Consider the following 16,228-nt stretch of genomic DNA (forward strand, 5'->3'; position numbering starts at 1 on the left):
CCAAACATTGGGTTGTTATGTCTGACCCAGGAGTTGGGTAACACTAAAAAAAACTACCCAATCATTGGGTTGTTAGGCTACATTTGACCCAGGAGCTGGGTAACACAAAAACTACCCAAACACTGAAAAAATAACCAAAAAAATTGACCCAAAATGCTCAACCCAGCATTTGGGTTAAAAAAACAACCCCGGATTTTTTTAGAGTGTAGATACTGTATTTTTGATCAAATAAATGCAGCCTTGCTAAGCAGAAAATTTATTTCAAAACCATTTAATATCTAACTGACCCCCTTTTGAATAATGGTGTATATTATAGCCCAGTGTTTCCCAGCCTTTTTTTTAGTCGCGGCACCCTTTGGAAATGTTAACAAATTTGTGGCACCCTACAAAATTAATTTTGTCACAATACTTGAATTGTGATAATTTCGATATGATACTTTGAAAAGTATAGATATTTGGTACAGCAGGGAAGAACTGCAGAATATACTGTCATACAGATATTTTAAATATTATTAAATTTTTTGTCCATCGATGGTGGCAATCAGTAGGCTAATTTCTAATGAAGAGACCAATTTACAGTGCTGCTTGAAAGTTTACAGTGCTGCTAGAATTGTCTATATTTCTGCATAAATATAACCCAAAAAATCATCAGATTTTCATGCAAGATTTCATGCATGCTTTGTCCTGAAAGTTGACAAAGAGAACCCAGTCAAACAAATGAGATGAAAATATATATTTTGTCATTTATTTATTCAGGAAAATTACATATCTGTAAGCGGCAAAAGTGTGTGAATCTCTAGGATTAGCTGTTAATTTGAAGGTGAAATTAGAGTCCATCTGTTCAGAGGTGTTTTTAATCAGTGAGATGACTATCAGGTGTCAGTGTGTGTCCTGTTTTATTTAAAGAACAGGGATTTCTCAAAGTTTTGTCATGTTTGTGGAAGTGTATCACGGCACAAACAAATGAGATCTCTGAGGACCTCAGAAAAAGAATTGGTGCTGCTCAACAGGCTAGAAAAGGTTTCAAAGCCATCTCTAAAGGGTTTGGACTCCACCAATCCACAGGCAGACAGATTGTGTACAAATGGAGGAAATTCAAGACCACTGTTACCCTCCCCAGGAGTGGTCCACCAACAAAGAACACTCAACACTCACAAGACATGTAAAAGTCCACTAGGTTTCAAAGGACTGCATGCTAACTTCTAAGCAACTAAAGGCATTTCTCACATTGGCTAATGTTAATGTTTATGAGCCCATCATCAGGAGAACACTGAACAACCACGGTGTCCATGGCAGAGTCGCAAGAAGAAAGCCACTGCTCTCCAAAAAGAACATTGCTGCCCATTTGCAGTCTGCTAAAGATCACGTGGACAAGCCAGAGGAATACTGGATGAATGTTTTGTGGATGGATGAGACCAAAACAGAACATTTTGGTTTAAATGAGCAGCGTTATGTTTAGAGAAAGAAAACACTGCATTCCAGCATAAGAACCTTATCCCATCTGTGAAACATGGTGGTGGTAGTAACATGGTTTGGGCCTGTTTTGCTGCATCTGGTCCAGGACGGCTTGCCATCATTGATGGAACAACAAATTCTGAATTATACCAGCAAATTCTGAAGGAAAATGTCAGGGCATCTGTCCGAGAACTGAATCTCAATAGAAAGTGGGTCATGCAGCAAGACAACGATCCGAAGCACACAAGTCATTCTTAGTCAACCAAATAATGGTTAAAGAAGAACAACGTTAATGTTTTGGAATGACTGAGTAAAATTCCGGGCCTTAATCCAATTGAAAGTTTGTGGAAGGACCTGGAGCAAGTAGTTCATAGGAGGAAACCCATCAACATCACAGAGTTGAAGTGTTTCTGTACTGAGGAATGGGCTAAAATTCCTACAAGCCATTGTGCAGGGCTGATAAGCAGTTACAAGAAACGTTACTTGCAGTTATTGCTGCAAAAGGGGGTCACACCAGATACTGAAAGCAAAGATCTTTTGCCACTCATTTTTCTCAATAAATAAATGACAAAGTATATATTTTTGTCTCCTTTGTTTGATTGGATTCTCTTTGTCTACTTTCAGGATTTGTGTGAAAATCTAATTACGTTTTGGGTCATATTTATGCAGAAATATAGAAAATTCTAAAGGGTTCACAAACTTTCAAGCAGCACTGTGTGTATATATATATATATATATATATAATACTTTGCTAATATATATATATATAAAATACTTTTTTATAAATATACAAATATACCATGACTTTGTTTCTTTGAGATTTAACTAATGCAGAGTTTAGTGATTGTGTAAGGAGACCTTGCTGTCGTTTAGAATAGGTGTTTCCCTGTGGATGCCTAAATCAACGGCAATGAAAATGTCATTGCTTTGATAGCAAGCAAAGGTCAGGGGGAAGGTACAAAACAGAACAAACACTCATAGCCCACTTCCTGTTGAGATGGAAGAGCCAAAGCAGGTGGAGGAAAGGCAGAAAAACAAAGGGAATATGCAATCAAAACAAGTTCAAAGATGTGAGGTAAACCTTCATAACAAATATAGCAAATAGCTTCAATACAAACGCATCAAAACCAGCTGGAAAAAATCAGAGAAAATACTGTGTACACATCATGCAAGTACACTATATGGCAAAAAAGTATGTGGACACCTAAACACCATCCATATATACTTGTTAAGCATTTAATTAAAAAACCTTTGGCATAAAGTTTTCACTCCTATTTCTTACATTTTTCTGGGAAGCCTTTCCACTAGATGTTGCAATATGGCTGTGGGATTTGCTCCCATTCAGACACAAGAGAAATCAGCAAGGTCAGATGCTGATGTTAGGCAATGGGCCCTTCCGAATTCATCCCAAAGGTTTTCAGTGGAGTTTAGGTCTGAGTTTTGAGCAGGCTAGTCGAGTTCTTCCACACCAGACTTACTTTTTTATTGAATTAGCTTACACACAGGAGCATGTTATGCTGGATCAATAAAAGGCCTCTGAAATTCATTTGAATTAAGAAGCCAAATTTGTTAAAAACAGTGTATCCACATTCTTTTGGCCATGTAGTGTGTTAATACTGACAAACAGATGATTATGTGTCTTACCAACGGTGCAATGTTCACCGGTCCAGCCCTGGTGACATTCGCATTTGCCGTCCTTGCAGGTACCGTGTTCAGTGCAGCGTGAGTGACAAGCTTTCAGATCGCATACCGAACCGGTCCAGCCCTCTTCACAGCGACAGCTTCCTCCAATACACACACCGTGAGAGCCACAGTCCACTGCACACACCTCTGCAAACACAAACAAAGGCGAAAAAAATTTAAATCACTTTTTGATCTGGGCTGCACCATAGCTAAGGACTATAAAAGGTCATATGTTCTACAACATGGTAGCACATTTCAAGCACAAGTCTCCTCTACTCAAAATAACAAGAGCAGAGGTTACATTCCTGAGAACAGTCATGTCTAAGTTATTGACTTTAAGTGTGAAAAACTTATGACAGGAAATAGATAATTGGGGACCCCTGCTGGGTCAAGCGGCCTGTGTGGCGGTGGGGAGATTGTCTGCCCCACCTCAACCGACACCCCATAACATATCTCATATATCTCGACATATCTCGACCTTGTCTGACCCACTGGAGTGCATGCGCTCCTCATGGAGACTTTGGCGGAAGGGTGCTGGCTAAAGGTGTGTGACTGGGGGAAGAGAACGAGACATCAGAGCATGCAGACATGGATGTGAAATGACACACTGAACTTTCCACCCAGACCCAGAAGACAGGCCTCCCACATAGATTGAAGAAAACACATCAAGCCCAAATAAATCAATTTATACACACTCCACGGTCTGCCAAATACCAGGAGTGCGTTTGAATGGCTTTTGGGATCGAACCTATCATGGAAGTGCTTTATTAGCATTTCTCTTTGCAGGTTTGTACTCTTCATTTTTTTTTGCCATGTTTACAGAAAAAGATTCTCTATTGACAAAAGCTTCCATAAAGAAATTGCACTTTTTTGTCAATAGAAACTAGTTTTGTGTTTGTCATATCTGGGCGTGGATGCAACTGGCAACAAAAGCTGATGAGGGAAAATTGGGTGCATTTTGAATGATATCCTGCGAAAAGTGTCTGATAGTGATTTGGAATCGGTTTATGAGTTTGTGAACGTGTGCCTGTAGACGTGTGTGGGTTTGGCAGAACAGTAGATGAAGACAGACTGGCGCAAAGCAAGCTGTAGTTTAACAGCCCACACACCATTCCACCAGAGCCTCGCAGCCTGACACACCCTGTCACGGAAGAAACAAAGCACTAGAAAGACATTTCTTGATAAAGACAAAATCATGGGATGGGGTATTGTTAAACACCTTCCCTCAACCACCTCTCTGACTCTTTGTGCAGCACTTCCTGACAAGGTGTGAAACCATGACATGACACTCAGCCAGAGCTGCTGAAAGTGTATTGAGACAAGGAACCTGAAGTGAAGAAATAGAGAGAATTTCCCATCAACCCTTGGGTCAGGTGAGTGCCCGTTTGTGGTTGACTTCCCTGCTGCGTGCTGTTATTATGCCTCCTGCAGGTGGACAGGAGTGACGCACCCCTTCGGCGTGATTGTGTGGGCGCCTGTGTGTTTTATCCTCAGAGCGGGAATGTGATTGAAAGAGAGAGAGACTGCATACAAGGAAAAAGTTCACACAGACAGATGGAGAGCAGCTGCTGGGAAGTGCTTCTGGAAAACTGACGGCTCGAGCCACAAGCCGGCTGCAACTGTACTATATCAATCTGGATTACTGTCTTTGCAGAAGTTGCGGCCAGAGTGTGTGGACCGATTGCCTAAATGTGTCCCTGTTGCACAGGGCGTCATGCACCTAATTTTATGAGGGGCCATTCCTGGCTTATTCGGTGTCCTAGTTGAAACATGACATTTTTAACCATCTTAGCTCTTTATATAATTATAAGAAGGGTTAGTTTAGTACATTGATTCTCAATGTGCTTTGTTAAATCTGTAAAACAGAACAAAGTATAGACTAAAAAGCAAAACAGCTATCATAATTAATATTATGGTTCGGTAACTCTTTCATATTCAGTTCATTACATAAGTCAACGCATTAGGTATCATGAACTAACAATGAACATTTTTACAGCATGTACAATATTAATAGTCTGTAAATGTATAAATACACTAGTGTTCATTGCTCATTTATGTTTGTTCATAATACATTAAATACTTTTAATTTAAACCTTAGTTTATTATAACTAAAATTATAACTTGAAAAGTTAGTTTGTTCATAATACATGAACCAAATGTTAAATTATACATTCATTTATGAAGTTAAACTGTTAAAAGATGTATTAGAGTATACAGAAATGATCAAAACTAACAAATGCCACTAAGCAGTGTTGTTCTATATTTCATGTTCTCCATTGTATTAACAACAAGAACTTTATTGTAAAGCGTTACCCAAGAATATTTCCAGTTCCTTTTGTTTCTTTAAAATAATTGTAACAATAATAATAATGATATTGATAAATGATATCTAATATGTATAATTTGAATTAAAAAGAACATTTAAAATTTTTAGGCTCGAAAAAAAAAAAAAAGAATCTGAGGGGGCACATGTGTGAATAGCCATGACACTTCTGTAGACACATGCCTTCCTCTCGCCCTCTGTATTTAATTTTTCTCACCCTATCATTATCTAAGACAAAAGGGGCAATACAAATTTTATCAGCCTTTTTGAGAGCATTGTCGTCTATTCAATCAAAACCCGTCCCCACACTAAAGGCGTTTATCAGCATTTACCACAGCACAGCAATGCAGCCGTCAACGTGAAAGAGGGGGAGCATGCAGGCTTCATTCATTAGCACTTCACTAATTGAAGATGTACGTCTAATTAATGGAAGGGAGGGAAGTGATGGTCTACAAAGACATCAGGTAGTTCTTCCTCAAACGAAAAGGGATAGGAAAGAAAAGGACAGAGAGAAAAAGCAAGAGTGAGAAAGAGATTGCTGTGTGGGGCACTTGAGTGAAATAGTATTTTCATTAGACACAGATTGCTGCTGGGAAAATAGCATTGTATAACTAAAAGGCCGACCATGGGTGAGTCCTAAAACAGCAGGAGTCCAATACTGCTCTTATTACGGAGATCAGTATCGTCACTCGCACAAACATAAGATGTGCACACACATACCACACTAGCTGCCGCTGAGCTTTTGATGGACTGAGAGATATTTCATAATGATAGTGTATTTAAGGTTGACTCAAACGTGCCTTTTAGAAGGTCTGCTGACAGATTAAATAGAGAGGAGGACAGAAAATCTGAAATAACAGCCTGTTAATGCCCTTAACAACAATAAGCAGCTAATCAGTGTATAAAACAAAGCATGATAAAAAATAATACAGTGGAAAGAACGACATATTAAAGAGGTGGGTGCAGAAGTGTATAAAAGGTACCGATGGAGCAATCGGGTCCAGTCCAGTTGGTATCACAGGTGCAGGTGCCGCTCTCCGTCTGGTAGGTTCCGTGTCCCGAGCACTGGTCTGGGCACATAGTCTTCAGGATCTCACAGTTGTTGCCGCCCCATCCTGGATTGCAGTGGCACTCTCCGTGAATGCACACTCCGTGAGATGAACAGGAGGGGTCCAGGCAATCCACTGTGTGCGTTTGGGGAAAAAAGCAAAAAGTCTTAGTTAGCAGGTTAGCAAAACCATGCATGCATTATTTTTTAATCAATTTTCTTGCATAAAGACTTTATTATTAAAAACAAAAATAGACTTTGAAATAATAAATGGAGGAGTCTTTTCAGGTCACTTTGTACGAAGGGCAACACTATGCAGCAATGGAACGAAATTAAAAATGTTGTGGATACATGAAAGTCTAAGAAGTGACTCATAGCTTAAATTATTGTTTTACTTAAAATGTTAACATGTTTATACAATGTTAATATTTTACAAAAAAGTAAATAGACAGTACTTAATACTTTAATACTAAATAGACAGTTACTAAAATAATAGAAAAGACAAAAACAACATCAAATAAACATAACATTACTGCAATATTCTCATTTGCTGTATCCATATCCATTCTACTATTGCACTTGCTTTTAGACAAATTTCAGCAACAACTCAAATAATTTATACCATTCTAAATGATAAAAAAATTGTTATGCTCTAACAAATGTGAATCAGGTCACATAAAAAAAAAAAGCCAGGATGTACTGTGTTTTTACTGTCTTATGCATAAATGCATTGTTTGCTTGCAAAGTAAATAAAATGAGTTTGTTAACCTGAGGGAACATTGCGCAATAGTAGGTTAATGTGAAACATATGTGATGTTTTTACAGTAATACATTATTTTTTTTAATTCTCTCATCTCAATGGAATCCATCATGCTAATGTCAAAGTGTGCATAGCATAAGCTTCACATTATATGGCTTTCAAAACCCCCCTGTTCCAGTGCACACACATTATAAGCAGATTCAGACAGTACATGTAGCAAAGCATGATCTGTGTGCTGCTCAATGTGCTCTCAAAGAATGTGCTAGGGATCTTTTATTCTCGTAGGCAGAAGTCCACTACTTTCCCACAGATGGAAAAGCAGTTTTTAGGTGACTGCAGAGCAAGTGGGGCTGAATTTGCAGAGTGGGACAGTGCTACACATTCCTTTTCAAAAGCCATGAGGGGCTACTGTGCAGGTGTGTTTGTGTTTATGTTTAATAGCCCCTGCTAGAGGACTGAGGTTCAGCAACCCTTAATTCCTCTGATTGTGAGGTAGTTGATGGGGCTTAATCCTGCCATTGATTGACAACAAGCCAATTCATGACCAGAACATTTCTGGCAGCATTTTTAACATATTATCCCTATATAAATTGCATTAGCCAGTCTCTCTCTGGATATAGAGATGTATGTGTTTTGTTGCTTGTGCCAAATCATTACAGTCGAGCTGCAGGAATGGAATCTTTTTGGCTTAGAGAAAAATAAATCAACACAGCACACTGTGTGCTCTACAAGCTGCGTGCCGAGTCACGGTAGCATAAACACTATGCACAAAGCTAATTTTCTTAATTAAGAAAAATCAATTGTAATGTAGCATTTTTCCCACTCACGAGGCTGATGGGTAAGGGACCTGCGCATCAGTGGGGACATCAATGTAATTATTTGCTCTGTGAAGTGGAGAATGGCAATTGTTTCTGGAATATTGAACTATTAACTCGTGGGTAATGATTATTGCAGGGACAGTAAATTATCAAGGAAGGTCACAGGAGGAAGAGTTCCTTTGATGGCTACAGACAAGGCGTTAGGCTCCTCATTAAGCAAAGTGATGCTGAAAGGCAATATGAACTGGACAGAATGTTCTCTCTCTCAAACACTCAAATAAGCCCTTCTGTATCACTCTTGCACTTGCTCTCTCTCTCTTTCTCTCTTTTTATCAGGTCTGGTGAAAAGCCTGTCTGTGTCCACTGAGACAGAGCTTTCAAACACTTCTAGAGGAAAAAAAAAATCAATCCCCCTCGAACCAATGGGTAATCAGCGATCACGTTGATAATACATTATCTTGCACATCTTTGATGGTGTAATGCAGTGGGGTTTAATGGCAAGAATGCTGGAAATAGCAGTGTTAGATAAACGCTTCCATTAGGGCTTCTGATGGATCTCTTATGAACTGAGACTTGAGATGCTGGAGATGTCTGTAAGGAGGGAAACAGATGAAAAATTCTGCTGAACTCTGCATGACAAATAAACTGTTTTCTAACATCAGGCCACTGCATGGAGGGTTTGCTGTGAAGTTGGAAAACATGGTCTCTTAAGAGACACAAGAAATAAAAATCAGTTTTTGATGTTAAAATATTTTCTTAAAATACTGAAGCAGGGATATTGAAGTAAGCAGATAGGATAGTTTGCGTCACAAAACCACTGGTGGTTGATTTGTATCCCTGACCTTCTTCACAGTTGTCTCCTTTATAGCCTGTGTTGCAGGCGCAGGTGCCCATAATGCAGATTCCGTGTCCGCTGCAGTGAATATCGATGCACTGGCTGCTAGGAACGTCACACTCTGTCCCCTTCCAGCCGCTGTAACAAAGACAGCGCCCCCTGGAGTACTGCCCATTGCCACTACACAGCACTGGACAAGCGGCTTTGAATAGAAAAACAAAAAGCAATTGGGGAAATAAGATAAAGGACAGAAAATAGTTTATGACAATCATATCATTCAACAGGTGAAGTTTTCAAGTGATTTCTTTATAGATCTACTACTGTATAAGCTCTAAACGCTTGTAAACCAGACAGAGACAAAGAAAATGCAAGCAAACAGATGAGAAAAAAAACACCATCACCAAATATATAAACAAAACAAATACAATAAAAAACTAATTGTTGCTTCTTCCTGGTAATAAGAAGCCATTCAGGCTTGGGAATTGAGTCCCACCAAAGCGTACTAGCCAGCCGTACTTGCTCAAATGACAATCTGAAACCAATTATGAATAGTGACATTGGTTGTTTATTTCTCTGGAGAGTCGTGTGTGTGCACGCACGTGAGTAAGAGAGCATACCTCGTGAGCAATCAGGCCCAAGGAACCCTGGGAAACAATGGCATGTTCCCGAGCGACAGTCTCCGTTGCCATGGCAATTGTGTGGACACTCTGTGAGGGTATCTGGGGGGAAAGAATGAAAGTGTGAGAGTGAGTCACAGTAAGAAAGAAGGCGAGAGAGGAATGGAGAGTGAGAAAAGCACTAATTGAGGAGACAGTCTGTGGAAATTAGCAGACATTCAGACCCCCCCATCTTTAATTAAAGGAGTGCCAGATGCGTGATTAACAAAAACCTGCATCTAAGCTTACTCTGCCTTAATGAACCAATCAGAGCATTATTACCACCAATTAGCAGCCAGACGCTCTGCTCGGAGCTTTCTTTACACTGCTGGATGGCCATTAAAACACACATATGTTTGTTTTTCTGTCATAGTGGGGACTTTCCATTGAATTTTGTTTTTATATGCTAAATAATGATGATTGTCTGTCATTTAACCCTAAATATAAAACTTACAGAAACCTTCCTGAAAATGTTCATGTTCATAAAGACATTATTTAGCATGAATAAGCATCATGTCAACTGCAGCTGGTCCCCACAATGCAAACAAAACCTGATGCGTGCACACACAATACACAAAGTTGTTTACACACATCGCTCCTTTGACAGTCTACATCTATATACTAAAAACACATAAGGAACTGTGCTAGAACAGAAGGCAAAAACCATTTAACATTAACATTCTATTTCTTATAAGCAGTAATACATATTGCTTTGACATCAGCACATTAAGGTAATGTTGTTAACATTCAGTAGCATACACAAATAGCTGTAAACAAAGCTGTCTCTCTGTGCAAAACGTAGTCTTTGATTCATTCCTGAATGAATCAGAGTTTTTGAATGAATCCTTAGACTGAATGATTCAGTGGCACACTCTTAAAGGGGTCATATGATGAGATTTCAAGCTTTCCTTTCTCTTTGAAGTGTTACAAGCTGTTCGTGAATAGATAAGATCCCTAAAGTTGCAAAGACTAAGGTCTCAAACCCAAAGAGATATTCTTTAAAAAAGTCCACACCCTCCTAAACTGCCTCATTTAAACCAGCCCCTACACGTCTACGTCACTGTGTGGGAAGATTTGCATAACGCCGCCCAAATGTTCACGCAAAGAAAGAAGGCGTAACTTTATTGTTGCTGCCGCCGCTGCCATGTCGTGAAGACACTGTTTCATTGTGAAAGCGAAACTACTTTGTTTGGTCTTTCAAAAGAGGACACAACTAGAAATCAGTGGTTAAGTTGCATTTACAACACTGTTCCAGAACAATTCAACCCAAATATTCTGATGTGTGCAGCACATTTTATGGAGGACTGTTTCCTGATCCTGGGAGAGTAGCCTTCAATGCCAGCTGTTCTGACTCACAGCCTGTAAGTACATTTTCATATTTAAAGAATTTGCCACTGATGATTCAAACGTGAGTTTTGAGCAGTGTAGAGTAGCGCTTGTTGTTTGTCGTCTCCAATCACAAATGCAGACATGGCTTTATGTTTACGTGGCAACGCAACGCGTAAAAAGACAGTATTTATAATAGAAGTAAGTCATTATAATCTGTAATTATGTCCCCATTGGATGCAACAAATGCCTTATTTATAATGGGTTTTAATGTTTTTGTCTCGTTGTTCCGGGACACGGCATCACAATATGGTAAGGGGCGTAACATTTCCGTCACACGCTTGAGGTATTCGGCCAATCACAATGCACTGGATAGCTGGCCAATCAGAGCACACCTCGCTTTTCAGACCGATGAGCTTTGTAAAAATCGATGCGTTTCAGAAAGGCGGGGCATAGAGGAGAAACAATAATGTACAGTATGTGGAAAATAATGTGTTTTTTGAACCTTAAACCACATAAACACATTTCATTACACCAAATACACAAAATAATGTTCTTTTTTAGCAACGTCATATGACCCCTTTAAGAGTCATTTATCGTCACCTACTGGTGAAACGACGTAACCTGCAGAAAGAGTGACATAATTCCTAATTTCAAGTGTAATATATCATGTAAGCACACTTCGAGTACCTTATTGCTTTTATAAAACGGCTATCACACAATACAAATATTAAAACCAAAAATGTATGTATTGATGTTACTTTTTTTAATCAATTTCATTAAATGCTATCCTTTCGCTAAAAAACTGTTCCTGACAGTGACAGTACATGGCAAGAGAATGTTCCTAACATGCCTCATCTTATGGAGCTTAAATAAAAACAGAAAATAGGGACTGTTTTCATCCGCTGTGTCATTTTTTTTAACACCATATATGATATTTTCTTACACACATTCATCTGCTTATCTCGCAGCATGAGAAAACGTCTGTTTTCCGTGTTATATTTTAAAACAGACTGATACACGGCACAACGTGAGTTTGCAAGCATCATTACAGTGTAAATTGATGGACATACAGTACCATACCTGAAATTGAAAAATAATAAATACAGTAACATTCCCTCCGCACTTCGGAAACTGTGGGCTTCCACGTAGACACGCACACACATCAATCTTTCTCCCATATGAGAAGATTTTTTTTGATGGGGGAAGGGTGTGGCCTCAATATTAAAGGTGAATGATGCAAAATAACGCCAGCAGGGGTCATAATTCATTACATAAATATTAAACAGTTAATTTTGCTGAAATACATAATACATGGAACAGTTTTGACGCTAAATTGATTATGTTGCTAAGGGTGTTGTGCCATGATACACAGAATATTATGATTTAACCAGTCTTTAGCAGAATCAACCAATAATAATGTCAAGCACTGTAAATATTAACTATTATTATTATTATTTGTTTATTCATTTTTTTTCCTCCAAACATTTCTGCAGGCCCCCTTGTGGCCCCTTTGGTCCTCAGAACCCAGTTTGTCTGGAAAACGGAAACACAGACCAGCAGAGTGATATAAACAGTGAAAAGTACCATGTACATCGGATGATTATACCAGAACTCTAGGAACAATGCTCAACCAATCAGATCTGAGAAGCTGTTATCATGAGAAGCATGATATCATTCAAGCATATTACTGAATGCACAACTGTTATACAGTCAATGACAAATTTAATCCACACTGCTACCACACTCTTTTTGGCTCTCTTGCTTTGTGTCTTGCTAAGGTGACGTCAATGATTGTGACATCACCTGTCGATACTTTAATTAAAAGAAGCAGCTCATTGGTGTCTAAGTCAATTCTGACAAGGTAATGAGCTGCACTGGTCTCTTGTCACCAGCCCGCTGTTATGACACCACTGAAGCATTTAGCAGAGCTCTCAGACATCCCCACTGCAGGACCATATTATCTCGCTACAGAGATATAATCAATTTTAATTTTCAAAAGGTTAACTTTTTACTCATTGAAGCATAATCAACCCGTTTTTAAAAGAGGGTGCTGGCTGCAGTCCTACTGATCATTTTTCATGTTCTAGTCTTTGTGATCAAATTTGAAAGGAAATTACTCTCGCTGAAGCCTATTTTTATGAGTTCATGATGGATGTGAGAAAAGAGGGGAAAGGGAAGGTGAAAATAGGTGAGAAAAAGAGAGAGATGGAGAGAGGAAAGGTCCTGCAGGCAGGGTAGGACTTAGGGGGGCGGGGCCCCTGGGCTTGAGGTTATGTTTGGGCCCTATACCTACACTACAATTGCCCTCAAATAGAACATCATTAAGGAGTAACACAAAATCCACAAACATATGCTTTGAGGTTCATAAATAGTACAATTAATATGCAACATGTCTAGGCTATAGTCAAAGTTTAAATGTAATATTAAATATTCATAATAAACAGGATGTGTTCTCTCAGTTGAGAGACCAAAACCCTGAAATAACTTTGAGCAAAAAAAACAAACAAAAAACCCCAGAGATTTTGGCTTATTAGTAATATAAAAGTTATTGTCATATCTGTGTCCTCTTATGTCAGGTTCTTATTTAATCAATAAATTCAACTGAATAAAAATTGTGACTGTCTTATGGCGCTTTTCCACTGCATGGTACAGCTCGGTACGGTTCACTTTTGGGGGGTTTTCCACTGGGTACAGTACCTGGTACCTGGTACTTTTTTTAGTACCACCTCGGTTGAGGTTCCAAGTGAACCGTACCGTTACCAAAACGTGACGTGTAAACTCTGCTGATCATGGATTGCCGGAGAGAATCGTCACTACCTGCGTCACTGAACTTGCGACACAAACACAACAGAACGCGACGCGGAATGAAAAAGTTTTTTAGGAGTCGCGGCAGTAGAGGCGGCGCAACTATAACGACATGTGAATAATCCCGCCCACTCTAAAGCGGTACTGAACTGCAGTGGAAACGCAAACCGAGCCAAGCCGAGCCGTTCCGTGCCCGGCCGAGTTGTACCACGCAGTGGAAAAGCGCCATTAATAAGCAGGGCTCCACACTGCGACCAAATGGTCGCATTTTGCGACCATTTTTTCTGCCTGTGTGACTAGATTTTGTGAGGGTCGCACCGCGTTGTTTAACTCATAAGCGCTGCCATTTCTGTTGCATATGAGAAACATCAAACGGCAAACGAAGCTGAAAGCATAACGAAACCGCATTACTCGTTTGAACTGCGCAGCACTTCGAGTGTAGAGTGTGGTTTATACAGCACGAGAGCGAAGGTGCACGCAGCAAAAATTATGCGAATATTGAGGAAACGATGCATGGTTTTCATGCTAAAGTAAAGTAAAATACCGCTTCTTAAACCAGAGCAGGTGAACATCAGAATGAGCAGAATTAGAATGAGCTTTATTGCCAGGTATGTTTACACATACGAGGAATTTGTTTTCGTGACAGAAGCATCCACAGTGTAACAGAATGACAGTGACAGAACAAAAAACACAGATAATAAAAAATAGAACAAGTAAAATCTTTTTGTTTTCATTTTGAAAAGCTTGTATCTTTGCTGTTTACCGCACGTTACGCTATGGAGGCTCTCTTTTATTTTTTATTTTGATTCCTCAGTGTTTGCAAAACGTTCTGTAATTTATTAGTCGGTATATAATACAGCATGTGGTGTGTCATGCCTCATCTTATTAGTTTTTGTTAATCATGTTAATCTGCGACCAAATCATGTGCAACCAACTGAGAAAGTTAGTCGCAAAAGAGTGACCAGTGGGAAGAATGAGTCTGGATCCCTGATGAATGAGTTGAATCAACGGATTCATTTAAAAGGCTGATTCATTTAACTTTGCAAACGACTATACTTATAGCCTGATTGAAACATATGCTGGTCCGTGTAACGCTGAGGAACAAAACACTGTTGTTCGGAGACGCAGCGGTTCTGCTGTTTGTTCTATTTTCTTTCTGACGAAGCAAAACGGAATCTTGTGTCTGAAAGTTACTCTGTAAGTTGTTGTTTATTGTACATTTGCGATCATGCAGATATTAAAAAAAGGACTCTTGTTTGTGTGATAGGCTAAGTCCTATATTATAGGCACAGATAAAAACAGAAACTCATTAAATTGCTAATTTTTCAATTAAAATAATTTTGATGACATTTCTTCCCCACTATGTGTAATGGTAGTAAGACAAGAAAGAGCGCTCAAAACTCATCAGATGATCGCATAATTTAGTGGAACATTAATATAGTAACATAGAATCATCCTCTGTAAAGAAATGAGGTCTGAACATTTGAGAATTTATCATTTTCTTTCTATATGCGCTCTTTGGGGCTAATTGCTTAAAGGAGCTGTTTAAAGTAGCCATGTGATAACAAACCAATAGGTGCAGACGCGATTCAATACGTGCGTCCTTCTTCTATGTGAAATAATCATAAATACCAGATTATGTTGTTTGATTGTGGCCTCGAAGGTCGTAGTTGTAAGCTGTAGTGCCGGCTGGCCCGTTTAGATCTTGCGTGCGCAGTGGAAATGCGGCTAATAATTTCTGAATTCTGACTGGCATATAACGAACAAATCAAACAAACGTAAACGGGCAAAGGTGGGGCCCCCTACAAGGCGGGGCCCATGGGCTGCAGCCCACTCAAGCCCAATGGTAAGTCCGGCCATGCCTGCAGGTAACTTTTTTTGGCTCTTCAACATCAGGCAACACTTTGAATCAGTTGCCGCCCACTAGCCACTTAAAACATAGATTGATAACAGCTCTGACCATCATTATACACACTCATCTGTGAACTCTTTTCTTTATCTCTCTCCGTTCATACAAATATTCACACAGAGGCTAAAAATTGTATAAAATGCATTAGCATTCAAAAGCTTGGAATACATATGATTATTATTTTTTTATGAATTTGAAAGAAGTTCGTTATGCTCACCAAGGCTGCATCTGTTTAGAAAAAGTAAAAACAGTAATACTGTGAAATATTGATACTCTTAAAATAACTGTTTTCTATTTGAATATATTTTAAAATGTAATTTATTCCTGTGAAGGCAAAGCTGAATTTTCAGCAGCCATTATTCCAGTCATTAGTGTCACTTGATCCTTCAGAAATCATAATATGCTGATTTGGTGCTCAGTTGTTGTCAGTTATTTTTGGTGTTCAGTTATAGTTATTACTTTGTTGTTTTATCAAAAACTTATTCAATATTTATGTGGAAACCATGATAGATTTTATTTTCAGATTTCTTTGATGAATAGAAAATTAGAAGGAACATTTATTTGAAATATAAATCTTTTGTTTAATTTTAATTGTCTTTACTGCTAG

The 16,228-nt window shown here is 38.9% G+C and overlaps 1 protein-coding gene across 1 annotated transcript in view; it reads right to left on the reverse strand.

Moving 5' to 3' along the window:
* Positions 1-16,228, reverse strand: part of LOC107559630 (teneurin-3-like) — a 308,103-nt gene that overhangs the window by 53,786 nt on the left and 238,089 nt on the right. Inside the window, exons 11-14 of the mRNA XM_016243524.1 lie at positions 9,540-9,641; positions 8,930-9,124; positions 6,445-6,645; positions 3,100-3,285 (exon numbers count right to left, since the gene is read on the reverse strand). Coding sequence (XP_016099010.1) covers positions 3,100-3,285; positions 6,445-6,645; positions 8,930-9,124; positions 9,540-9,641 — 684 coding nt within the window. The remainder of the gene's footprint in view (positions 1-3,099; positions 3,286-6,444; positions 6,646-8,929; positions 9,125-9,539; positions 9,642-16,228) is intronic.

The sequence above is a fragment of the Sinocyclocheilus grahami genome, unplaced genomic scaffold, assembly GCF_001515645.1.
Source record: "Sinocyclocheilus grahami isolate Dianchi unplaced genomic scaffold, SAMN03320097.WGS_v1.1 scaffold693.1, whole genome shotgun sequence".
In the NCBI taxonomy this organism is placed as follows: domain Eukaryota; kingdom Metazoa; phylum Chordata; class Actinopteri; order Cypriniformes; family Cyprinidae; genus Sinocyclocheilus; species Sinocyclocheilus grahami.